Here is a 26,371-nt window from a genome sequence, read left to right as displayed (position 1 = left end):
CATATTGTAGATACCCGACGACCTGGGGATGAGAGTCGATGCAACAAAATGTAACTCTCTAGAAATAGATAATTGACCGTTAAATAAAAGGTACAATGTAGTGACTCTCATGAGATTTTCATCTCAGCTTCAACATAATGTAACACGCTGGCAACTTAGGTTAAACACTGCAACACACGTGGCTGCATGTGCGTGAAAGCCCTGCGTCTCGTGTGGGGAGCTCAGGATTGATACCTGAATTCCATCTTTCTTCTCTCATGGACCAGCTGAGTGAACCTTTTCCTGAATGCAGTGGAAAGTAAAACTAATTTTCAACCTTCTCCCACTGGTGAAAGTTGCCGTGTTATAGATGAGCCGAGCAGCTGCATCCTGCCGCGTCACGTCCTCGCGTGCCTCGTACCGAACTGGAGGAGGCGTGATGTTCCCCTCAGCCATCTTGTTCCTCTGCCAACATGCTATAACATGAAGCTACATCCTAATCATCTGTGCCCGTGTGAACATGGAAAGCCGCCAGATGTTGTTTCGTCTGAGCCGACATGTCGCCATATGGCGCGTGTGAGAGTGTGTGTGTCTGTGGGAAGGGGGGAGTTCCTAAGCTTCGGCACTTTTCCCCCAAATGAAATCATTTTCACTTCATTACAGTGTCACGGCATAATAAGCTCCCTGAGCAAGAGGCATGTGACATGGGAGGGGGGCTGGTGGAGACACTTGCTGCAGCGAGAGCAGATCAGGCAACACAGAGGTTTTGTTTCTTCTGCCTACACACACACACACTCACACACGTACTGGTGAAGAGTATTACTCACTCTGGCAGGTATACCATGCCCCTCCACGTCCCACAGGGCCTTGTTACTCGGAGCTCTGTGCTCCATGCCCTGTGTGACATGTCTTCCACTTGAAGAACCAGGCCAATTGTCTGTGCATGGATAGGTGGCGGTGGAGGCTGTGTGTGTGTGAGAGAGAGAGCTGAAAGCATTTGGAGTGTGGATGCAGGCAGCTGTTAACCCAGTTTTGGAGTAATTCTGAGCTCACCATGGTTCAGCACGGCATAATTGCCTCTGTGTGTGTGTGTGTGTGTGTGTGTGTGTGTGTGTGTGTGTGTGTGTGTGTGTGTGTGTGTGTGTGTGTGAGTGTGGAAGATGCGAGTCATGGATCACCGATCACTTACCAAGCACTTAAATTTACTCTCACTTCCTGCAAGTCTTTAACTATTTATTATTTAACAATGGTATCAATGTGTGCGTGGTGAGGTTGGGTATTGATCCGACCGTGAATACCGCGGGTTTATCAGAGCATCCCTCGCTGCTCTTTCCCTAATTGGACAAATCAAAAACATGCAAGTGAAATCATGTTAACTCATTATCACCAGAGTGAAACGTCACTTTACTGAATTAGAGCGGCGGCTGGTTTACGTCCTCCAATTAAAAGGTAGAGGAGGAGAAACTGGCGACTGCAGGAAATTTGAAAGCGAAACGCTGTCATCTGCTGGACGCACTGCATCCTGCAGCTGACTCAGCCCCCCCATTGCAAGGCATGCTGGGAGGAAAGGACCCAATTTGAGCCATTATGGCGAAAGCGGGGTGATGTGTAGAGCATTCAGTCATGATAAAAATCACACGTATCTCCTCCAGATTGCCCCAGTCCAGATCCTTTTTGCCTTCTGAAACCTGTAATTGTGATGAATGGAAGTGTGCGTATTCTCCTTTAAAGCAGCCATTAGACAAACTGCTGCTGTTACTTACAGGGCACTTCAGACAGGCAATGATGCAGACCGAGCACAGGGTGGATATATAATGAGGGATATGCTTTGTTATGTGTGTTTGTGCTGCACACTTTATATCAAACTATTAAATGACCATGCTATTGCATTACAAGTGACACACTCCCCTGTGTGTGCAGGAATGTGGTGCTGCAAAAGGACTTTATACTTTTGAGCCACAGGATTTATTAGAAAGTGTCCTGGCTCAGGTTGGCTGTGACGACTTTGCCAAACTCAACCCTGACATATAGATGAGACTAATTGACAGCTTGGGCTCCAGGTACTGTCAGTGAGGCATCCATCATTTTCTGAAGGAGGGAGGGGCGGGACGTACAGTGAAGCAAGGTGTGTCCGCAAGGAATTGTGGGATGGGCACAAAAACTATCGGCATATCTTCTCGTCGCTTCGGCTCCGCCTTTTTCCTCTGCTTTCAGGATTTCCAGGTCCAGCCCCTGACCAGGTAAGCGACTTAATGAAATGTACAGTACAATATTTGCGCTCGCTTGTTAGTTTTGCTTAAATTATTAAGAAAACAACAACAACAACAACAACAAGAACAACAGCAAGTCTGGTGGGAGGAACTTGGCGCATTTGGCAGTTTTATCCTCTCCATTGTCAAAATATTAATATTCGACATTTGTTTCAATCCAGTATCTATCGAAAGAGTTACTACTTCCAAGCACGGTTCATTAAAAAATGCTAGCATTAAGCCAGACTTCTGTTTAGCTGCCGCAAGAAACGATGTGTGCTGATTAGCTCCGTAATTAAGACGGAACGGACGTCAGGTGTGTGAAGCGTCGCGGCTCCACGCTACGTCACGGCAGCTTGAGACGGAACAAAAATACAGCTGCTGTTGATGTTGTCCGATCGACATCCATTTTCATGCAAAAAAAATAAGGGGGTAAGGTCGCTGAGACAGTACTTTGGAGTATGCTTGTGTTGTACCAAGGTTTCATAGCATGAAATGTGTTATCGCACCGTTAGAAACGACATAGCAGGGGATCATGTAGGGCTGCAAGTAATGATTATTATCTGTATCCATCATTCAGAAAACAAAGGGAAAATAAAATGTCTCACTGTCTCCTAGAGCCGGCCCTAGTCTTCAGATGTCGTGTTGTTTGACCAGCAGTCCAAAACTCAACTGTTCTTGGTTTACTGTCAGGTAAGTTAAAGAATAACTGCAGTAACATTTTGACCTCAATAATTAATATCAAAATAGTTTCTGATTATTTTTTTGCCAAATAATGATTTCAGCTGTAGAATAATACTGTGTGTTTATTATAGGTTAGGGTTTATTTGTGGTCCACATGTAGTGCAAGGTGGGATTCTGTGCGCACAGCATCAGTCTGTCTTCCTGAGGTTTCATGTCGAAGCCCCACTGGCTGCCTTGTTTGTGATGTGAGATCCTTCACCGAAAGGAGACCGCAGTAATCTGAGAAAAGCTTAGCTGGTGTTAGACTCGGTAGCTGAGAGGAAAAAAAACATTAATGCAAATGCTTGGAAGATTGTGGTGCTAATACTCAAGGCTAAGCTTAACTGTCTATGACTGCCTTGAAAGGCTGCATCTGGAGGAAAGAAAAGCCCTGACAGAACAAGCTCAGAAGCTGTGCTCAGCATTTGCTCATTGTCATAAACAGCAGATAGGAGAAGTTGGTAACTTTTACACTTTGATACCTGACTTTGAACAATGCAGCGTCTGCAGCCCTGAGGGAAGTTCGAAAAGCTTCGAGTGAAGAAGTACAGTTGCGTCAAGTGGTCACTGTGATCACAATGCTGCTTTAATGTCTCTCTGTGCTGTGTACTGTAATATCCATTATTTAGATGCTTGAATAGTCTAGTTACCTGTGTTTTCCTACACTGTCTATCCTGTGGGAGGCAGACTTTATTTCTCAAGGGACACCAGCCTGTCAGCTGTGACGTATGTCTTTTATGAGCTACCAATAGCTGTGACTAATGGATCAGGGCTATGTGATCTTTGCATACTTTTTCAAACCTACAAGTTCTTGTGTTAAGTCGTTTTGACATAAACATCAACATATTTCATCTGACTGTGCTGTACCTCATATAGTGCATGTTAAAATGCAACTCAGTTTATTTGACCATCTAAATGCATACAATAATTAGTGTTGCAATAACTAGTTCATCAGCAGAATATAACCAATCGTTTTAAAGGTGCTCAGAGGAGCTTGTATGTGGCGCTGATAGCCAGTCATTAGTGAATGTTAGTGAACGTTTTCTGAATTAATGTCAGCAACAGTTGCTGTCAGTTAGCAGAGTAGAGAGGAGCACCGAGACAAGGCTCTTGAGGATGTGAATAAAGTCACACCCTACAGTAAATCTGACCCGAGCCCTTCACAAAGAATCAACAGTCCAGAAGCATTAGACAACTTAAACAAATGTACCACAGGCTTGTATAGGCAGTCCATCTCGATAGTCACATCACAATCTGATCACACATGACAGGTTAAAAAGTGACTGATACACACGAAATGCTACAAATGTTACAAACATTGTTTGAAACAGTATTTCAATATTTCCGAGTGTGAAACCACTGGATATTTGTGACAAAACATCAGGGCATTTTCCACCGATGTTCGTGGCAACAAAAGCAGATATTTCTGACAAGACATCAGGACGATATGTAGCTGCAACATGAAGTCACAACATACACAAATGTAGGGGGTTAAGCATATCAAAGATTAAGTTTCATAAAATCTGCTGTCAGGTGAGAGACCACAGTTTGAGACGACAACATCTAAGTGTGAAACCACTGGATGTTTTTAAATGTATCAATTAATAGTTGACTAAGATTAATAGGATTATTTGATCCTTAACATCCTTAAGTTAAACAGTCAAATAATCTCAAATAAATCGATTCAAATTGTGGAAGAAATGTGTACAAGTCACTTACAGTCACTACAAAAACAGGCACTACTGTGGAGGTTCAGCACAGAGCATCAGTAGTGGAACTTTAAATAACAAAAGAACACATCTTGAAGTTAAGACAAAGTTGGGAAATAAGTGTGCATCCTGGGAGGTGACTCAGCATGAAAAGTTAATTCGCGTTATGAACACACAGCATCCCGTTGGGTCAGGAGAGATGATGTGCAGTATCACTTTGTGTGGTTTAATTCAGGCTGCTATTTCCCAGGTAACAGCATCCTCCGACACCTGGGAGCAGGAGGAGGAAGAGAAAGAGCTGAGCGTCGACTCCTGACGATATTAATGAAACGAGACATCAGGCGAATGCTCGCTGCGGAGATGTATTTACTGAAGCTGTCTGAACAGAGGGATGGAGCCCAAACCACCGGTGTGTTACAATGTTGCAGCTGTTTTAATTGACACTCTTACTTTGTTTTTTTAGGTGTCAGATTGGTGATAGACAGTGTGTATGTCTGTGTGCTCAAGGTTAGCCACAGGAAGTAATTAAATAGCTGTGAAAAACACATCTGAGTGTCAATGATTATGATGCCTGCTTTCAATGTTTTTAAGGGGCAATAAGATGGATTTTACAGCTCTGAAATGAGCACGATGTATCTGCAGGAGTTTAACACCCCTGCTCCTCAGTACCACCAATTCATTGACCAATAAACCACATCTGATCTAATAATTTTTTTGCAAAGAATTAAGATTTCCAGCTTTCCAAACTGACTCACTCATAAGACTAAATGATGAAAAAGAATAAATAAAATCAGAAATTACACAATAGAATTATGTTTTATGTTTATCGGTCTTATTCCTTTTTTGTGATTCTTTTCAGAAATTGATGGAGCATCATCTTCACCATCTGAACTGAGCATCAAGGATAGGAACTGCTTCTTGCTTTTCTTGGTAAAGCAGCGATTCTCTTCTTTGTTTTCTGAATGTGGCTTTTCAAACATGGCAATGCTCACTTGCAATTTGTGATCATGATTAGTGCTGTGTTTAGAGGTTGTCTCAATTTCACTGGAGCTTGTTTTGTGGAAGCATATGCTGTGTTGTAGTAGATGTATTCAAGCTATGGTTTGTGCAAACATTTGCTGTGATGATGTGAATTAGTTGAGCTTAACTGTGAGGTGTAGGTGTTTACACAGATGGACACAGATTTACACAATGAGGCTCCCAGAGTCTCATGTTGTCTCAGTCGATCCTCTGCAAATCAGCAGAGGATTTGTTCAGACTGTACAGCTCCACTCTGAATGCTGTCCTTTAATGGCACAGCTGAGCATGAGGAGTGGAACTGGCCCCAAAGAAACAGCACAGGGGTTTGAAGCAAGCATGGTCATCCTCAGTCTCACCCAGTCTTTTATAGTGGCCATCATGGCTGGAGAGAGTCCTGACAAAAAACAGTCCTGATGTGCAGCAGTTTGACTCCAGCAGATCCCATCATGTGTAGGTGAGCTCCGACCACTTGAATCTGACGGTAAAGACAGACGTTAGCATAAACAGGCCCGCATGATTACATGAAATGATTGTCCCTATTCAGTCCCAGTCGTCTTCCTTTATTTTGGCTTCTACCGCTCATAGAACATCGCGAGCACGTGTTCTTCTACGCTGCCCGTGCCAGTCACGGGTCTGAAGAAGAGTCCGGCCACCGCCTCCGGGTCCAGGCACCGCAGCGTGTTGAGGACGGAGCGCAGTCTGCCGAAGCGGCCCGTCTTATTCCCCCTGTGGTCCGTCCTCACGTGCTCGTAAAGTGCGCGCTCAGCCTCTCTGTGGAGCGCCTGGATGTAATCCCGACACTCCAAGTCCATCACTTCTACAGGACCGAGAGGTACAGGATTAGATCTGGTTCATTCTTAAACGCAAAGAAATTACAATCAAATCCACATCTCTAAAGACGGACCAATACAGACACGTTGGTCTATACCATACAAATATGTTACTAATGAAGAAGTCATCATAGATGTAGCTTAACATGTAATTATCCTCATATGAATATTACAGGCTTGTTATGTTACAGGAGGTGTGAAGCGTCAGAAACTTCTGTAGTGAATGAGAATGTGCTCAACTACTGTAAGTAAAGACTGTAAGTGTAAACAGTGACAGTGTTACCTGGAGTGAAGAGTATCGCTCCCTTCAGAAACGCGTATTCCTTGACGCTGATCCTCAGTCCTCTGCACCTGACCAGAAACATTTTGATCCCCTCTGCATCACCGACAGGCACCCCTGGGTCCTGAGTCTCAGCCGGAGTGCGCTGCTGTCGCTCTTTGCTGTGCGTTAAAATGCTGTGTAGCAGACTGGGCTGCTGCGTCTCCACCGTGTCGAAGTCCACGGCGTCCTGCACCATGCCCAGAACCAGCAGCGGCGCCCAGCTGTTGCGCACAAGCCGGAGCTGGTCCTCCGTCGGCAAACCACGAAAACACGGGACATTTTTCACGAATCTGAAAGTTTTCACCAGCACCTCCGAGGCCGCCTTGAAAACTAATCCCGGAGCCCGAATCAGCACCAGTTTCCTCTTGTACGCGCACGAGCAAAGCTGTTGCGCGGTGGCCGTTTCCAGGTGTCCCCGCGGGCACTGCGCGCCTCTGTTGAGGATGCTGTAGAGGATGCTCCCCCGCGCTGCGTCCTCCCGCTGTCTGCACTCACAGCACGACATGACGCCTCTCACTGTGCCCGACTGATTATGGCTGGATTTGGCGAATATCATCTTTTTTATAGACCAGACTTGGGGCACCAAGAATATGCGTCCGGTCAATATTTTCAAAATAAAAGCACAGCACCATAGCATCAGGTGATTGTGTGAGATCTGTGTCAGCCAGCACACTACATAGCTTATTGTTTGACTTTTATGAATACTTGATAAAACAGCTCTGTGCCCACTCTCACATGCTGATTTGAGATGTTTTTGATCAGTGGGGAACACTGTATAGACTCCTGTTAGTCAATGCAGAGCAAATTCCTGTAGATTGGTTTCAGAGTGTGATGGACTCATGCTAATGTGAGATCTATTTCAATAATTGAACACAAACATGGAAGCAACATAGCACAGTTTTTGCATATCTTGTCTGTCTTCAGACAGTAGGGCTGTGGCTGATAACTGGTATTGACAATAACTGTGGTATATAAAAAGATATTTTGTGTAAAAAAAAAAATCTAGATCCTCTTAGGCTGCCATACAATGGGAAAAGAAGAAAATTTAGTGTTATCAAGCTAGTGGCTGCTACTCATTGACTTAAAATCATGTCTGAACGATAGACTTGAACGATAGACTTGCACGAAACACATGAGCCATAATGAACAGCACTTGCAGACTGTATTTGCATTTTGATCAGGCACTGGTTCAAAATATGCATGGACTGTATCCAGCCTAGAAGGCAATAAAAGCAGAGATGTTTGATAGAGGCTCAAAACAGAAAAAAATGTAAGACTAATGTTGAATGCCTGAAACAGATTGTCAGATTGCGAAGGACAGTAAAGTTTTCTTACATTGATTCTAATCACACCTGATGAGAGTTTTTTTGTTTCCCCAGAGGCATACAGTCATTAGAGTTTAATTCCATCTCCTCAGCCACAGGTTTTAAAGCAGCAGAGTGACGGGAGCATAAAAGGAAAGCTGTCCTCGGTGTGTAATTACATGACAGGGCCAGATGTTTTCTCCTTGTACAGCAAACTGTTTCTATAGCAACCAAGTTTTGCAGAAACATGCATCTGAATTTAACCCAAGAACAAATCATGATGATTATACAAAGATCATTCCAGGACGTAAATAGGATGAATTTTATGCAGAATTCTGAAGGACTGAGGCGCTTTTCATCAAAGTTTTTGCTAATGATCCCTCGCTGTATTTCTCAGGGTTGTTTATGAAGAGTTTGGATCATCATCACTGCCTTTCACACCTTTTCACAATGCACTTAAACAAGCTCCAATGCCAAGAAAAGCCTCAGGGCAAAACATAGAGCTCTGCTTTTGTTACAGTTTTGTCTTCATACCTAGTTTATGAGCAGTCATCCTTGCGCTCAAACTGACAGAAAAGTCTGTGATGCACCTCTTCCTGAAGCACTTGTGGTTTGCCACCTCATATATTGCATTACATGCTTTGTAATGTGCATCCAATAGACCACATTAGATATACATTAGATGTCAGCTGACAGAGCAGTAACAATTCTATGTATGTTTTTATTATTCTGCTTTAAGTTCTAGCCTCTATTTTTATATTGAGGACATAACATTTGGAAGAATTATATCTCTTGATGAACTGAATTGGAGGACGTTTCAAAATATAGAATTATTACGTCAAAGGCCATATCTCCCAGCCCATACATGTTGAGTTCACAGTTCAAAGAAACCAAAAAATATTCCCAATTAAGAAGCTGGAATCAAATCCTTTAGACTTGTTCTCAACAAAAAATACCTAAAACTCAATTCAATCAATTTGTCAAAAATATTGGCAATTGATCAAATACTTGACAACTATATGATAAATCATTGCAGCTCTGATGCATTATACAGTTTTTAAACTCATTTGTATGCTTTTCAGATCAGATTAAATACTGACCTCCAGCCAGCAGTCTGGAAAAGATCTGTTAAAATGTATTTCAAATCAGTTTTATCAGACCTTTCACTGTCTCATGTTACATAGTTTGTGTATACCTGTGAGTCATTACTGTAGCTCAGGCAACACTGGAGTGAAGAAAATACTTCCAATATCCAGTAAATCAAAATGAGACACCCGCCAGACAATGGTTCACAAGTGACTGCTGACCTCTCATCATATCACAGGATTTCCTGCTTTCTCAGCTCAAAGCAACCAATTCATAACTGCTGGAGCAAGCACTGACTTATCTGTGCTTCAGAGCCAGAGTACACAGTCAAACAGCCATCTCTGCAAACACACGGCAGCGGAAAAAAAAACAACCGTCCGCTGCGAAGCCCCTAGATGAGCCAGCAAACTCCCCGGTCCATTTAGCACTGAGTTATTCCATCAGGCCCGTCTGTCTGTGTCTTGAGGTAAAACATCAGTCACCCATCAGCTCACCGCGTCTCACAAAACTGATCGGTTTGCCCTTGTACACGAGGACAGCCAGCAGATCACCGCTGTCAGGGAAAGACCTTTTATCTCCGATCTGTCAGCTTTTCATGAGTCTAGAAAAATGGACTGTTTTTAACTGCCTCCGTCTCTAGTGTGATATAGGCGACCAAGAGTCTCCTCCGTCTCTAGTGTGATATAGGCGACCAAGAGTCTCCTCCGTCTCTAGTGTGATATAGGCGACCAAGAGTCTCCTCCGTCTCTAGTGTGATATAGGCGACTAAGAGTCTCCTCAGTCTCTAGTGTGATATAGGCGACCAAGAGTCTCCTCAGTCTCTAGTGTGATATAGGCGACCAAGAGTCTCCTCCGTCTCTAGTGTGATATAGGCGACCAAGAGTCTCCTCCGTCTCTAGTGTGATATAGGCGACCAAGAGTCTCCTCCGTCTCTAGTGTGATATAGGCGACCAAGAGTCTCCTCCGTCTCTAGTGTGATATAGGCGACCAAGAGTCTCCTCCGTCTCTAGTGTGATATAGGCGACCAAGAGTCTCCTCCGTCTCTAGTGTGATATAGGCGACCAAGAGTCTCCTCCGTCTCTAGTGTGATATAGGCGACCAAGAGTCTCCTCCGTCTCTAGTGTGATATAGGCGACTAAGAGTCTCCTCCGTCTCTAGTGGTATGGAGCTGTGGAACATTAATATCAAATTCACACTCTTTTGAAATGTGTTTTCTGGACTCCACCGAGGCTCCTGAGGGAAACGCTCGGCTCTTTAGCTGCCAAATGCTCCACTACGCTCACCAGCTAGCCTCGAGCCGCGTCTGTCTGCCGTTTGTTCCTGAGCAGGTAGCTTTCAGAGCTTTGTCTCTGAAAACAGCTGCTATGAGAGCAGCGAGAGTGAGACAGGAACTGATCAGTCAAACAAACTTCCTGTAAAGACAACGCTTCAGGTGCTATTTTTCTGATCGACCCCTTTCACACTGTCTTTCAATGTTGCTGTCACTGTCTTTCAATGTTGCTGTGAAAATACCCGTTATCACTGCTTTAACAATATCACAGAGCCTGATCCTTGTTAAATTGCGATGTCTCATATTGAGGCTGCATTAATATAGATTGTGGATTAAAGCAGGGCTTTAGCCCGCAGCCAGGGAAGACATTTCATCTTCCTAATCTTGTTGATCTTCTGTCCTTTCTCTCAGACCAACGTCACGCTCAAAGTCCTGGGTACTACTGAGAGATGATGATAAAAACTAAACGTGGAAAAAATGTTGGAGGTGTTTCTAATTACTACCTTGTCCTGTTCTCCAGTGCCCCCACACACCCCGTCCTGCGAAATCCCCAGCGGGGCGGTGACGGGTTCAGTGGTGCAGCTGCGCTGTAGGGACCAGCAGAGCATCCCGCCTGCTACATACTCCTGGTTCAAGGACAACAAGCCAATCAGCCCGTCCCGCCACGCCAACGCCACCTACGTAATCAACCAAAACACAGGGATACTGGTGAGCGTGTGTTCCCCCGAGATAAGGGAAATGTTTCTAAGTCTTGCTCAAGGACACTTCAGCCGAGCAGATGCTTCAGATTTTAAGCACCGCCCTTTTTCTTTTCTTTTTTTTTGACCGCATCAGCATAAAAGTTTTTCCTCCTCCTCCCCTCTCCACTTCAGGAGTTTAAGGCTGTAGCCAAAGAGGACAGCGGCCGATACAGCTGCCTGGCTTCCAACGGAGTGGGGCAGCCCAAGATGTGCGAGGGCAAGCACATGACGATAGGTGTGTATGTGTATGTGTGTGTGTGTGTGTGTGTGTTCCTCCTGCCTCTTCCCCCACACCTTTCAGCACTGGACAAAATCAGGGATGCAGTGGAGAGGAAACACCACTTTATTTCGCCCTGCTCCTCAAATCCGAAACACCTTTGGACACTCGCTTAAAATTTAAAGGGTGGCTGCATCTATTTTGGGAGAAATTATCTGAAATGATCCCGCTTTTGTTTTGAAAAAAAAAAAGCTTTCTAATAAATTATATAATGTGCTCCAGGTAAATGCAAGCAATAAATTATTGGAGCAGCATTAGACATGCGCCCTTCCTGTTTGGAGAGTTTATAGGTACAGTTGGAGATGCAGAGCTTTTATCCATCTGTTCACTGCTGTTCCTCCTGCACCGCAATGGCTTCTTCAGCCGTGAGTCTGCCTCTGTCGCTCAGTCTAGCAAGTCGGCATCAATTAATAGAGACATTGTCTTTTATAACCCCCCTCCCCCCCAAAAAAAGAAAATTGACATTCACTCTGTTTTCTCTTCCACGCTCCACTCATCCATCAGCAGGACACAGAGGAAGGTAAGAGCTCTGTGATTGCATTAACATTGATGTGAACAAACACAGGCTAATACTCCTACACACCGAGATTGAGACGGGGGAGGGGAGGAGGGGTGTGTTGTTGCACGTCTGCGTGCTGAGTCAGGACTGTACAGAGTGACAGCTGTGGCCCTGTGTGTGTTTCCCAAGCCACAGCAGTGCCTGTGTTTCTATGCATCCCGTGATTGGCGCTGACAGATGTGGGGGGGAAAGAGAGAGAAGAAATGAAGAAATAACAAAATTGAAATGGTGTCACAATCTAAAAGATGATCTAAAAAAAAAAAAAAAAAAGTGCAGACGATTACAGGAGGAGAAATAATCAGCATGGAATAATTACTGGCTGTTAATCAGAAGGAGGAAAATATTGGCATTAGAAAGAATTGCAAGCAATCACACTGATTGGATGGGTAATTTGAAATGGACGATTTAGATATTGAGGAGTGCTGTGCCTTTACACACAATGGACGTTTTTCTGACTGGCCCCCAAAAACCAAACATAACTGCCTGTCATTGTGTCATTCGATTACTGGCTTGTTACCATGCAGGAGCTCCCCCTTGAAGCTGATGCGAAAAGCTCTTTGTCTAGGTTAAAGTCTGATGCTTATCCCACTGAGCTAACTGGAGCTGTCAGTGTCAACTTCCTATTTATAGAACAGGCTCCTTCACAAAGACTCAAAGACAATGTGACATGAGATCTGATGCACCAATAGTGGGCACAAAGTTAATGGAGTAGAACAGGCAGATCTAGGGTTTTTTTTCAAGGGGAGATGGTTGGATGAATGTTTGTCAGACTGACCACAAATCCAGCTTTAAACTGTTGATGAATCAAATGAGTTCATTAAACTCTTACCACAACTCATATGTGTGTCTTTCTAACCAGTAGTTGATTCCTGCCAGTCTCTCTCTTCTCTCTTCTCTCTTCTCTCTTCTCTCTTCTCTCTTCCTTCTTCTCTCTTCCTTCTTCTCTCTTCTCTCTTCCTTCTTCTCTCTTCCTTCTTCTCTCTTCTCTCTTCCTTCTTCTCTCTTCCTTCTTCTCTCTTCCTTCTTCTCTCTTCCTTCTTCTCTCTTCTCTCTTCCTTCTTCTCTCTTCCTTCTTCTCTCTTCCTTCTTCTCTCTTCTCTCTTCTTCTCTCTTCCTTCTTCTCTCTTCCTTCTTCTCTCTTCCTTCTTCTCTCTTCTCTCTTCCTTCTTCTCTCTTCCTTCTTCTCTCTTCTCTCTTCCTTCTTCTCTCTTCCTTTTCTCTCTTCTCTCTTCTCTCTTCCTTTTCTCTCTTCTCTCTTCCTTTTCTCTCTTCTCTCTTCCTTTTCTCTCTTCTCTCTTCTCTCTTCCTTTTCTCTCTTCTCTCTTCCTTTTCTCTCTTCTCTCTTCCTTTTCTCTCTTCTCTCTTCCTTCTTCTCTCTTCTCTCTTCCTTCTTCTCTCTTCTCTCTTCCTTCTTCTCTCTTCTCTCTTCCTTCTTCTCTCTTCTCTCTTCCTTCTTCTCTCTTCTCTCTTCCTTCTTCTCTCTTCTCTCTTCCTTCTTCTCTCTTCTCTCTTCCTTCTTCTCTCTTCTCTCTTCCTTCTTCTCTCTTCTCTCTTCCTTCTTCTCTCTTCTCTCTTCCTTCTTCTCTCTTCTCTCTTCCTTCTTCTCTCTTCTCTCTTCCTTCTTCTCTCTTCTCTCTTCCTTCTTCTCTCTTCTCTCTTCCTTCTTCTCTCTTCTCTCTTCCTTCTTCTCTCTTCTCTCTTCCTTCTTCTCTCTTCTCTCTTCCTTCTTCTCTCTTCTCTCTTCCTTCTTCTCTCTTCTCTCTTCCTTCTTCTCTCTTCTCTCTTCCTTCTTCTCTCTTCTCTCTTCCTTCTTCTCTCTTTGGTAGCGGGCGAGGAAGCAAGTCTTCCTCTAATATAAGCTAGGAGGCAAGCTCTTCTAGTTGCGAGGAAGCAAGTCTTCCTCTAATATAAGCTAGGAGGCAAGCTCTTCTAGTTGCGAGGAAGCAAGTCTTCCTCTAATATAAGCTAGGAGGCAAGCTCTTCTAGTTGCGAGGAAGCAAGTCTTCCTCTAATATAAGCTAGGAGGCAAGCTCTTCTAGTTGCGAGGAAGCAAGTCTTCCTCTAATATAAGCTAGGAGGCAAGCTCTTCTAGTTGCGAGGAAGCAAGTCTTCCTCTAATATAAGCTAGGAGGCAAGCTCTTCTAGTTGCGAGGAAGCAAGTCTTCCTCTAATATAAGCTAGGAGGCAAGCTCTTCTAGTTGCGAGGAAGCAAGTCTTCCTCTAATATAAGCTAGGAGGCAAGCTCTTCTAGTTGCGAGGAAGCAAGTCTTCCTCTAATATAAGCTAGGAGGCAAGCTCTTCTAGTTGCGAGGAAGCAAGTCTTCCTCTAATATAAGCTAGGAGGCAAGCTCTTCTAGTTGCGAGGAAGCAAGTCTTCCTCTAATATAAGCTAGGAGGCAAGCTCTTCTAGTTGCGAGGAAGCAAGTCTTCCTCTAATATAAGCTAGGAGGCAAGCTCTTCTAGTTGCGAGGAAGCAAGTCTTCCTCTAATATAAGCTAGGAGGCAAGCTCTTCTAGTTGCGAGGAAGCAAGTCTTCCTCTAATATAAGCTAGGAGGCAAGCTCTTCTAGTTGCGAGGAAGCAAGTCTTCCTCTAATATAAGCTAGGAGGCAAGCTCTTCTAGTTGCGAGGAAGCAAGTCTTCCTCTAATATAAGCTAGGAGGCAAGCTCTTCTAGTTGCGAGGAAGCAAGTCTTCCTCTAATATAAGCTAGGAGGCAAGCTCTTCTAGTTGCGAGGAAGCAAGTCTTCCTCTAATATAAGCTAGGAGGCAAGCTCTTCTAGTTGCGAGGAAGCAAGTCTTCCTCTAATATAAGCTAGGAGGCAAGCTCTTCTAGTTGCGAGGAAGCAAGTCTTCCTCTAATATAAGCTAGGAGGCAAGCTCTTCTAGTTGCGAGGAAGCAAGTCTTCCTCTAATATAAGCTAGGAGGCAAGCTCTTCTAGTTGCGAGGAAGCAAGTCTTCCTCTAATATAAGCTAGGAGGCAAGCTCTTCTAGTTGCGAGGAAGCAAGTCTTCCTCTAATATAAGCTAGGAGGCGTCTTTGTTTCAAGAAGGCTAGTTTGTCTGTTACTTGTGTCATTTCAACAAAATTACAGCTCAGTCATTGTTCATTTTAACATAACCCCCCCTCTACATTGCTGAGAAACCAGGGGAGGGGACACGGCCCCCTCCCCCGGCTTCGCGGACTGGCAGGCTTTGGATTTGAACCTGCCTCATGCGCCTCTGGTTACTGCAGTAGCACCGTAGGTCACAGACCTGCCGGTTGCGTAACCCTCCACACTACCAGTCCGTTTCACACTTGAACCTCTTCTCCGGGCGCATTTGAATTTCAGCTTTTAAGTCCCACAGTTATAAGAATTGAGCCCAAACAAGACTCGAACCCACAACCTGCGGGCTGCCGGGCGCCCGCCTACCGGCCCGAGCTAAGCGAGCCGACGGTCGGACGTCTTTTCCGCGACATTTGCCTCTTTCCGGCGTCGACCCTGAAAACTTAAGCAAGATTCGATCCCACGACCTGCGGGCTGCCGGGCGCCCGCCTACCGGCCCGAGCTAAGCGAGCCGACGGTCGGAGGTCTTTTAACTAGAGATTGTAGAAACATTCCAACCTGGTCAGCTTGATATTGTGCAGATTCTTTCAGCGCATCTATTATTGAATTGAAGCTGTAGCCTTGATGTAACTTCAGTTTGCAGCTATGATATTCTATATTCTGAAGTTGGTTTGAACTCAAAGTGTTTGTGGTTGTGCTTTAAGGGGTCGACCCTGAAAACTTAAGCAAGATTCGATCCCACGACCCGCCGGGCGCCCGCCTACCGGCCCGAGCTGAGCGAGCCGACGGTCGGACGTCTTTTCCGCGACAATTGCCTCTTTCAAATCAAATCAAATTGCCTCTTTCCGGCGTCGACCCTGAAAACTTAAGCAAGATTCGATCCCACGATCTGCGGGCTCCCGGGCGCCCGCCTACCGGCCCGAGCTAAGCGGGCCGACGGTCGGAGGTCTTTTCCGCGACATTTGCCTCTTTCCGGCGTCGACCCTGAAAACTTAAGCAAGATTCGATCCCACGACCTGCGGGCTGCCGGGCGCCCGCCTACCGGCCCGAGCTAAGCGAGCCGACGGTCGGAGGTCTTTTAACTAGAGATTGTAGAAACATTCCAACCTGGTCAGCTTGATATTGTGCAGATTCTTTCAGCGCATCTATTATTGAATTGAAGCTGTAGCCTTGATGTAACTTCAGTTTGCAGCTATGATATTCTATATTCTGAGGTTGGTTTGAACTCAAAGTGTTTGTGGTTGTGCTTTAAGGGGTAAACAGTGTTTTTTTTGTTGTTGTTGTTTTTAACACACACAGACTCATCTGTAGTCCCTGTATGCTGCATTTTGACAAGATGCTCCATCAACCAGACAGGCACAAAGTGAACAAAACAAGCAGGGGCATCGCGTATGAAATTGACAGCTAAAAATGTGCTGATGAAGTGAATAATCCATTTAACTTTTGAAAATTGAAATGCTCTTTAGCTGTGAAAAGTAATTTAGTTTTTTTTAAATCTATATACTGATGTATGGACATTTCTTTACACTTTGAGATCCTTGGAGAACTTGACTTTCTCAGTTGTAGGGTCATCAATCTATAATTTAAATTCCTGTTTAGGAATTATTGAAAAGGATTATGAAAAGTTAATCAAGAAAGCAATTATTTGAAATAATTGTTTCCAAAAGTTTAATGAACGCATGATATTTTCAGAGTCACTAATTGGTATAATTAAAACTCATTTCGATCTCAGTATTGACCATTGACTAGCATAGTAATGCTGTAAGCTGCATAAGCCTCACACCAACTACCAGAGGTGGTTTTGATGGCACAACTTCGAGCAGATACATTTTATATGTTTTTTTTTTTGCGCTCGTAGTTTGCTGAAAAGAAAAATCCTATTCAAATGTCACCTTTGTAATTAACTTGTGCAAATACATACTTCTTATCAATCTCAGGGACACTGGAGAAGTACAGGCCTTGGATCTCACTAGTAAACCCAAACAGATTCCACTGAGGCTTTGCAATCCTCTTTTAATGACCAGACACTTGTGTCTCCTTGAAAACTGTGCTTCAAATCAATACAGATGGAGAAGGAAATCTGTTTATTACGTGTTCCAATGTTACTTAAGCAGGGCCTGGAAGCTTTTTAAACTGAGTTTCATGAGGGCATCAATCAGTTTTCAGAGAATGGGGCTGGTTTAGGCAGTAGAATTATGACTAAAGCAAACAATGCAAGTTGTGTTATTTATGAGAGGAATTTGATTTTATATAGACCTTCATTATGCTTTCCTTGTGGGCATGACATTGAATATAGAAAAGATTTACATAGTCATGTCTGAGGGAGTGTCTCATTAAAAACGGATCACTTGGAAATCCAATAGACAAATCCTTCACTTGTTGCAACAAGCCAATATCCAGGATTTTTGTTTGTTTTGGAAGCCGTGTTTCAAAAAGCAGTTCTCCAGCATGTTATACTGAGTGAAATCCCAGGTGGACTGATGTATAAAATTCTCAAATTATTTCACACACATTAAATTTCACACTCACACATCAGAAAACAAAAAGAAGTAAGACGAGGCAGTTAACTTTAAACACGTAAAAGGAAATATATTTTTTTTTTTGAAAAATGAAATAACAAAAAAGAACAACATTTCATACAGAAGAGCTGCTTTTGTCATTTGCAGAGGTATTTTACACAGGACTTGAAATGAAAACACTTTACTTGAAGTGGAACAACAGCAGCCACACCACACAGTTGAAAATATTCACTTGGTTTTTTTTGTGTGTGTTTTTTTTAGACCCTTCAACTTGCTTACTAAGTTACTGAGGGTGGGGCAGAGTTGTGCCACTTCTGGTAAAGCCTGAAGAGGTTATGTCACGTACTGAGCTTCTTTTAAGGATTAATATACACTGGCTCTTGGTAGTTCACTCGTATGACTTACGCACCATTGAAACATTTACACACAAAATTTAGAGTTATTTTCTCTCCCTTGAAACAAGAATACTCCTTTTTAATATTTTAAAGACAACAGTTAACAGTTCCAAAACGGTGGCTCTAGGTTTGGTTTCATCCCACCTACACAAGGCCCTCCCCTTCCATGATTCCTAGCAACACTTTAATTTCAACAAGCGCAGCTCACTATTAGAGTGAGGAAAGAAGAAAATGGCTGTCGTGGCGGTCTGCCTGGCAGGAACCAGGGGCGTGCATAGGTGTTACCGATGTCCTCCCCGAGGCTCTGATAAGGCAGTTTATTTTTCTCCTTTCCGTTATGTTTTTTGTTTTATTTTTTTTTTTGTCTTCAGCTCAGGAGCCATGTTTAGTGGTTGGTGTAAGTGCTTGTTCATCGCTGATCAAGGCCCAAGAATGATTTTCCAGGTCCATTTACCACTGATTAGCATTTCATGTACGGAGGAAGAGGGGTAAACATAGCCAGAAGAGAGTAGGCAAGACCAAATAAGAACTGTGAGTTGACGAGATCCAGTACACGTCATCTTCATTGTCCATTTTGTGCAAACTGAGATGTAAACAAAGACCATCAGAGGTTGAGAAGGGAAGCATGGTACAACAGGCTACAGCAACACACAGAAAGACAGTGTAGAGGATGCAGTGTGCTCCTTCAACAAACTGACAGGCACAGAGGGCCAGTGAAATAAATAAAGGGTCAGGGGTGGGTGAGGGAGAAAGAAACTGCCAAGTTTCCTGTGCTTTTTTGCTTCACTCAAACTTGCATTTGGAGCTGAGGGAGTTACTTGTCGCCACTACAGCAGCTTCTAATGTGCTTCAAAGTTCGGCTTGTTTGTCACAGGGGCCGAGGAGATCAGGGAGATGCTGGAGGGGAGGACACAGAGTACCACAAGAAGTGCCTTTAAAGGTCAACACACACACAGGCACCCACATAAGACTGCTTTATGGTCATGCTCGCTATTGCCTTTCCAATGTTACCACCCATCCATCGATTACAAAAGAAAAGTACAAAATATCTACCACACTGCCCCTCCACTCCCCACCCTTCAACTATATAAGGACAGAACCATATTCACTTAGTTTTTTTTATCATTTATATATATATATGTATATATATACACAACAATATGCCTTTTAAGGCTGTTGAGAAAAAGGGGGTTGTGGGGGCAGGATGAAGTCTCTGTCGTGAGTCATTAGTTTCTTCATTTCCCTCTTTCAGCAACAGTTTATCTACAGAAATGAATGATTCTGATGAGAGAGATGTGATTCAAGGGGATGTTGAACAAAGTTTAGCATCCGTGTTGGATCGAAGATGGATTGTTCAGGGGGATGAGCGAATTGCCGTTTAGTGTATGTCAGTAGACCCAGGAGACAGGGACCCACTGGGAAGTGGTGGACACCAGATCTACAGCCTCCTCCAGCAGTCGGATGGTGTCATCAATCTCATTGTTGATGATGGTCTGGTCAAAGTAGTGAGCGTAGGTCCGCTGCAGCATCTCTGATTCCTTCTGGAGCCGCTGAAGAGAGTCATCCTGAGGGTGTGAGCGTGGAAAAACAGAGTGGAGTTCAGTTGCTGGTTTAGGTGTTTGTTGTATTTGTTGCATGTAATGTGCTTCAAGACATTTGTGATCCGGTTTTTAGGATTTGTTTATACTCATTTGCATATATTCACTATGATTTTATATTAAAGAGTTGCAAGAATAATTTTATAATGGCAAGGGGCCAAGTTTTGTGACTTTCATCATTTTTTGGATGGGAGCAGTTAAGGTCACAACTTCTTTATTGAATTAAGTCAGCTCTGTGTATGATTAAGTAAAATTCAAGCAGAACACACTATGTTTTGACAGGACAAAAACATTTTGATGATTGAAACAAAGCTTAAACTGTATCTCTTTTGTTTAAATAAAACCAACTTTCTCAAGACCATGTTATTGTTGGGGAATTCAGTTAGCAGCTAGCCTGGCAGATGTCACCTGTTGAGTGTCAATAAATGTAACGCTTCATCAAAATGTTGTGATTTTGACAGTTTCTGAGTTATGCCAATTCTGCCAGTAATGATGTCATACTAAAGTAATGTATCTGTAAAAAAAGCTATCCAAAAACATCATACAGCCTTCAAACTTCAAATGTAATGCTAACTAGACCACCAATGCAGGCCAGAGGTTTATCATAATACTGAAAATAAAAATAGGAATGAGATGTTTCCCTCAAACCGTTCAGGATCCAGGAAGAAGAGAAAAAATTAAATAGAGAGGAAGGGTTGGTCGAAACAAGAACGATACATGAGGTTACATCAAAAATGAAGATGAACCACTGAGAGAGCACACAATTAAGAGGATTATTAGAGGGATTAGAGGATTTAGAGGAAATCAAGTGGAATGAAGTGGACAAAGCTAGACTACTACTAGCGCTACACAAACACAGAGGCCAGACATGCCTTTCTACAATCTCCAAACAAGCTTAACTCACATGATTTAACCAGTACTTACAGGCAGTTTCCTGCACCACTTTGGAACCTTGAGTGCAAATGAAAATAGGCATGCCAAAGAAAATATAAGCATGCTTAAAGAACACAGGGCAGTGCAGTGTGAGAAACATTGAGCAAAGCAAAAAGGATGACAAACAGATGAAGGTAGTTATCACACAATTGCCTCTGAATTCAGGCTAAAATGCCACTGTGTCTGAATTCAGACTGAATGAGAGTTAGTACGTGCAAATACACTGGAACAGTTAGCATGAGTGAGAGAGGACGCAACAAAGTATACGTGACAGCACCTCAGTCATTCCCGGGGTGATAGTGGGAGCTGCGATGAAGACAACATAGGGAGCAAACTCAGCTGTCCTGAGGATCTTTAATGCCTGTTGAGAGAGACACAGAAAGTTTATTTTATTTTAATTATGCGTGTATTCTGCTATTCCAATGTGTGTGTAAAGATTGTGACTTGTTTTGTAATGATGAAACTTTGTGATTCACAGTATTTCATGATTGTTGAAATATGTTCCTATGTGTATGAGAAATGCTACTCAGTTGACTCTTGAATCTGTTACTCTCTTCAGGTGGATGAATAACATGAATATTGTCTTTGGGCTGCAACTAGCTTGCTGTCATTATTTTTATTTTATTTTTTATTTGATTATATTTTATTTAATGAGATTGTCATTTAAAATGAAGTGCACATTTGAAATTAGCTATTGAGACACTACATTCCTTTGTTACCTGTGGCTCAACATCCAGGATGGAGATCATGCCCTGTGCATGGATCTGCCGAATAGTCTCAAGCCTGGTTCCATACATAGCATCCTCATGGCTGCCGTACTCCAGGTAGTCATTGTTGCTGATGTCCTGCATCATCTGGTCATGAGACACAAAGTAGTAGTTCTTCCCGTTCTCCTCGTCCTTCTTAGGAGGACGAGTCGTGTCTGAGTAGAGAGACAGATGGACAGTTAAGAGGGATACAGATGAAGATCATTACATAAAAGATAGCTGAGAGAATATATGGCCCTGAATCTTCGGACTAGGTGATGTCTTTCTCCTCCTCAGTGTTAAGAAACACCCTTGAATAAGAATGATCTGAGAGTTTATACTGCTGGTGTCTTCAGATGCATTTTCAGTGCTTTGTAAGTGTTTGTATGTGTGTCCTTACGAGGGATGGGGTAGGCGAAGCGGTCAGGGTGTTTGGTGATGAGTGTATTCTTGATGTGCCTCCTACCAACTCCATGTGCACCTGAATGAGGGAGACAGAGACAATACTCAATTAGACAATAGGCTGGTAAATCCTGTAATACACTTTTAAAAATTAAATGATAGTGAAGCAAATGATTTGTGGCGTTTTTATGTGATAACAGGTGGTCATGGACAGGGATTTTGGGGTCTGGTGTGAATGGCCTCTGTCTTTCTTCAGTTTTCTTAACTATTGTTCACTGACAACTGATGTCTGTTTGGAGTTTGTGCAATTTCAGGATGCATAAGATAAGATCTTAAAAGATAGGTTTGGATTGTCTGTTTATATTTATTTGTGTGCTATTAGGGTCCAACCATCTCTCCTGTCTGCACTGCCTAGGATCTAATGCAACTATAGAGGGATTTTCCTGTAAGATATGGGAACAAAATTAATATTCTTTGTAGCTGTATGGAAATGTAAACATATTTGAAAGTTCAGCTACTACGAGGCTTTAGTATTGTGATTTGATGGAGTTGATACAGCATTTCACAAAGGACGTCTTTTCAGTTACATTGTTTTCCTGCTGATGTCCTGGCAGTAGCATATAGGTGTAGGTATTGACAGAACTGTCCTCTACACAGGGCTTCAAGGAAAAACATACTAGGTTTGCCGTAGTAGTCAATTTGCTTATTGACACACGCTACATGCAGCAGCTGCAGCGGCAAATAGAGTAGGAGTCACATTTCACTTACCACAGTCAGCTGACCGACAAGATGCTGGATGATGTGTTGCCATATTCAAAAGGACCTTGTAAGCAATATTTTGATTTTAAACCTCATGCTAACAATGAACCTGGGGAAAGGAATTGTTACCTCACTGTCAAGTTGGAAGTGTGCAGCCTGTTTCTTACAGCTCATATTTCAAACTAATTGAGTTGGTTTATGCCGACTCATTGAGTCCCCATTAATTCAGGAGTGTCCTACCTGGTTGCAGGTAGGTATATACCAATCCTCGGAGTGGTATGTCGTGGTTATTCCACCGGGCTGGTTTTATAGCAAGCACTGCTCTAAATGTGTACCTTTTTTGAGTCTTTATTGACTATACTAACTTAACACATTGCCGTAAATAAAGGAATGTGCATATCTATTGTACGTTATGATTTGTCTTCTCTGACTCTACTAAAAGTTAATGACTCTACTGGAAGTTATCTCTCCTGGCACTAGGTGCTACTCATGAGGGAAATGTATGGCTCCAACCTCACAGTTGTCACACTTACATGTCAGGCTCTGACATGGATTCAATATGTAGCTTTCATTTATTATCACAGTAACAGAGTTACAAACATTGTCAGATGAAAACACTCCTACAAACATTTTTCATGCTGTGGTTTGGTGCAGGGAATCGAACCCTGTGCGAGCGCCTATTCGCGCTACAAGCACGGAGCAGACCCACTGCTCCACCAGTCCGCCGGGCACTTCAACTACTTCTCTGGGCGCTTTTCAATTCGTACTTCAAACTTCTGACTTTTATAAGAATCAAACACAAACTCAATCAGGACTCAAACCCACCACCTTCACAACTGCTCACCAGGCTCCTATCAGCCCGAGCTACTGGATCTGACTGATACTCACTCTTTCTTTCACATTTCACTCTTTTCAACCTCAACACTCCAAGATTAATCAAGAATCAAACCCACGACTTTCGGTCTTCACAGCAGCACTTTATCTTCCTGAGCTAATCAGTTGGGGACAAACTTCTCTTTCGGAGAGGATTTCACTCTTTGTTTTCGTCATAAACTTTAAAAATCACCTATACTTTTCGTTTCAGGCAACCTCATTTTCACTGGAATGCTGGGGCACTCCTCACTCGTACGCTACCATCAAAATCACTATTTTTAACTAACTATACTAACTGTCCATCCCCGACTGCCATCAAACAGCTAGGAGGCCCACCATCACTCTCCTTCCTGTTAGGTCGCATTCTGGAGTCCATGCTGGCCCACCGGTCGTGCTGCTGCTAACGTCACTTCTTCAAAAACCTTCTTTTTAGTAAACTCCCTGGACACAAACAATCTTCTCAATGCTCGTCTTCATCTCTACAGACCCTGCTCATACAAGAGCAAAGTTGCATCTTCTGTCCAGCCTTCTTAGTCTTTTAACAATACACATGTTCACCTATGCATGCCCATTGAAAATTTGCTTGCCCCAAAACAAAACTTCGCTAAAGTCACTCTCTCTGCGGAATTATGCTTTTACACCAAGGGTTCATTCATATACATTCACAAAGAACGCCTCGCTTGCTTTTTGCCAAGCATTTTACTTAAAGTCATCAAGGAGTTTGCTTTACACTTCCTCAGTCTGGAAAGTGGCATCACATGACTTTTGTTGGCAATTAGCAAATCAACAAATAAAGGCTGACTGAAAGATGACCTCATGAGCTGCTTTCATGAAGCTCATTAAGGGGTAACACAAAGGCTTCTTCCTGCTCTGATGACTCACAAAACCTTTAAAACTTTGCCCCATCCTCACACTTAAAGTAAACAGTAAAAGTTCAGTTGCTGATGGTTCATTTTTTCATAACCCCCTGCTTCCATCTCTCAGAAAGACCGGGGAGGAGAAACAGCTCCCCCCCTTCGGCCCGACAGACCAGCGCGGGCAGGAATCAAACCCACGACCTCAAAACTTCCAACCCTGGCTTTAACCTGCTGAGCTAATTGGATGTAACAATTGCTGTGTCTCTCTGAGGTTTTCATTCCCTCTGAGCAGCAACGTCATAAAGACTCAGGATCCTCAGACACAGTTCTTCTCTGAGTCCTTTCAAGTTTCCATTTTAAGTGTTGGCCTTCAAAAGTCACTGAGTCTCATGAGATCAAACTCTGTCCTGTAGAGTGTCCGCCTGAGCTGCTGGATCACACAGGTTGACAGCAGAATTCAAAACTCAATCAAGGTATGAATCCATGACTTTCAGTCTTCAAAGCAGCACTTTTCTTCCTGAGCTAAAGGGTTTGGGATAAACTTCTGTTTCTGAGAGGATTTCACTTCTGTTTTGGAAATCAGGTTCAAAAATTACATGAACTACCCAGGGTTTGAAGCCACAAAGTATTATAAGAACCAAACCTGCAACCTCACAATCAGCCTGAGCTACTGGGTCGGACTGATACGCCGTGTTTCTGTCACATTTCACTCTTTTGCACCTCAACACTCGAAACTCAAAAAAGAATCGAACCCACGACCTCAAAACTTCCAACCCTGGCTTTAACCTGCTGAGCTAATTAGATGCAGCAGACAAACACTCAGTCTCTTGGAGGTTTTCACTCATTCTCCTTTTTTGTTTTTATTTTAAGTGTTGGACTTCAAAAGTCAGAGTCTTGTGACAGAGAAAGTCTGACTGCCCACATGAGCTGCTGGAGACAAGTAGAAACCAGCCTTCAAATCTCTGTCAAGGTTTGAACCTATAACGTTCAGTCTACAAAGCAGCACTTTATCTTCCTGAGCTAATGAGCTGGGGATTAAGAGTTGGTTTAAAAAAAATCACACAAACTACCCAGGGCTTGAACCTACACCCTCCAGACTGCTGATCGAGCCTCTATAAGCCTGAGCTAGTGGATCTGACTGATACTCTTTGTTTCTTTCAGTTTTTTGATCAACCTTCAAATTTCAATTAAGAATCAAACACACGACCCCAAAACTTCTAACCCTAGTTTCATCCTGCAGCGCTAACAGGAGGACAAAAGCGGATACCTGAATGTCCTTCCTTTGAGCTTTTGGCTCTTATTTGCAGAGCTGTCTTCAAAACTCAGACTGACTCAAGGATTAAGCTGACAATCTCAAACTTCATGACAGTCCTCCAACACACTGAGCTATCTAGACATCAGGCTCCATACTCCTCCAACCTCACCGAGGTATGACAGGCATTAATTTATAGCACTTTGATAATCTAAGTACTAATAACAATCATGACAAAAGAAGCTGCAACTGGCAATGAGCTGCTTTCTTTTCTTTAGCAGTGAAGTGATATACTCAGTGACTGAACATTATAACATATGATAATGTATACAATAACATTTAATGGTTAAAAAAAAAAAAAAGAGTAAAGTTGCAGTTGGCTACTATTATAAATATGTACCATGGTGCGCAAGTCGTCCAGTGGTTAGAGCATATTCTTGACTTAAAATACTTTAATGATCCCCGACAGAAAATTGCTTGCGTTACAGCTGCTCTCATTGAGATTCTGATTCATATACACTATGAAGTCAGATGTCCACATTCAAAATAAAATTAATCTAATTGACAGTATGGTAGACAGACATCACATTTACATGTCAGGATCTGGTTATTATAGACACAGATTTCATATTTAACAGTCCTGTGGTTTGGTGTCTACCTGTACACTAAACATATAAGAAGTAGTGAACATTTACAATCATCAGAGAACGTTACAGAAGTTGTTTTTGGTTCCTCTCTGTTTGCCAAATATATTCATCTGTGTTTGAATGTGTAGATGAGATGCATTAACTTACAGCACTTTGTAGAAGGAGCTTTACAAAAATTGACTCCTGCCACAGCCAATATGGCAGTGATGTTGATGTACAGTCCAGCGTTCAATGAGGCGTCTATGTATATATGTCTATGATCTCAGCCACCGTAGCC

General features: G+C 43.0%; 2 protein-coding genes and 1 long non-coding RNA gene across 17 annotated transcripts in view; 1 reads left to right on the top strand and 2 right to left on the bottom strand.

Moving 5' to 3' along the window:
* The first annotated feature begins 2,118 nt into the window (after positions 1-2,118).
* LOC119015038 lies at positions 2,119-12,906 on the top strand. Of its 3 annotated transcripts, XR_005073153.1 has the most exons (8): positions 2,119-2,219; positions 2,847-2,921; positions 4,911-5,069; positions 5,520-5,590; positions 11,013-11,200; positions 11,365-11,467; positions 12,014-12,029; positions 12,593-12,906. It is a non-coding gene; the product is annotated as an uncharacterized LOC119015038 (long non-coding RNA). The 3 variants fall into 3 exon arrangements; XR_005073152.1 differs by having other exon boundaries at positions 2,120-2,219; positions 12,014-12,906; XR_005073154.1 differs by lacking the exon at positions 2,119-2,219 and adding an exon at positions 2,283-2,660 and having other exon boundaries at positions 12,014-12,906.
* LOC119015037 (nuclear receptor subfamily 0 group B member 1-like) lies at positions 6,051-8,338 on the bottom strand. Its single transcript, XM_037090613.1, has 2 exons — positions 6,794-8,338; positions 6,051-6,497 (listed from the first exon to the last, which is right to left on the bottom strand). The coding sequence occupies exons 1-2, from the start codon at positions 7,467-7,469 to the stop codon at positions 6,253-6,255; spliced, it is 921 nt and encodes a 306-aa protein (XP_036946508.1). The 5' UTR covers positions 7,470-8,338; the 3' UTR covers positions 6,051-6,252.
* A 4,770-nt stretch (positions 12,907-17,676) lies between the features above and the next one.
* The window catches only part of LOC119015035 (peripheral plasma membrane protein CASK-like), a 47,285-nt gene continuing 38,590 nt past the window's right edge, over positions 17,677-26,371 (bottom strand). For all 13 annotated transcript variants that reach the window (XM_037090601.1, XM_037090606.1, XM_037090609.1 and 10 more), the window contains 4 exons: positions 21,705-21,785; positions 21,278-21,480; positions 20,836-20,919; positions 17,677-19,592 (listed from right to left, as the gene is read on the bottom strand). In XM_037090601.1, the coding sequence (XP_036946496.1) occupies positions 19,416-19,592; positions 20,836-20,919; positions 21,278-21,480; positions 21,705-21,785 (545 nt within the window). In that variant the 3' untranslated portion in view covers positions 17,677-19,415. The remainder of the gene's footprint in view (positions 19,593-20,835; positions 20,920-21,277; positions 21,481-21,704; positions 21,786-26,371) is intronic.

Source organism: Acanthopagrus latus, chromosome 24 (genome assembly GCF_904848185.1).
Source record: "Acanthopagrus latus isolate v.2019 chromosome 24, fAcaLat1.1, whole genome shotgun sequence".
NCBI lineage: Eukaryota > Metazoa > Chordata > Actinopteri > Spariformes > Sparidae > Acanthopagrus > Acanthopagrus latus.
This window is presented reverse-complemented; position numbering and strand designations above follow the sequence as displayed.

Bases quoted from the DNA above. Each gene is read 5' to 3' on its own strand.
- LOC119015037 (XM_037090613.1), bottom strand. From the start codon at position 7,469: ATGCTATGGTGCTGTGCTTTTATTTTGAAAATATTGACCGGACGCATA. The intron at 6,498-6,793 runs GTAACACTGTCA...TCGGTCCTGTAG, and splicing joins AGCGATACTCTTCACTCCAG to AAGTGATGGACTTGGAGTGT.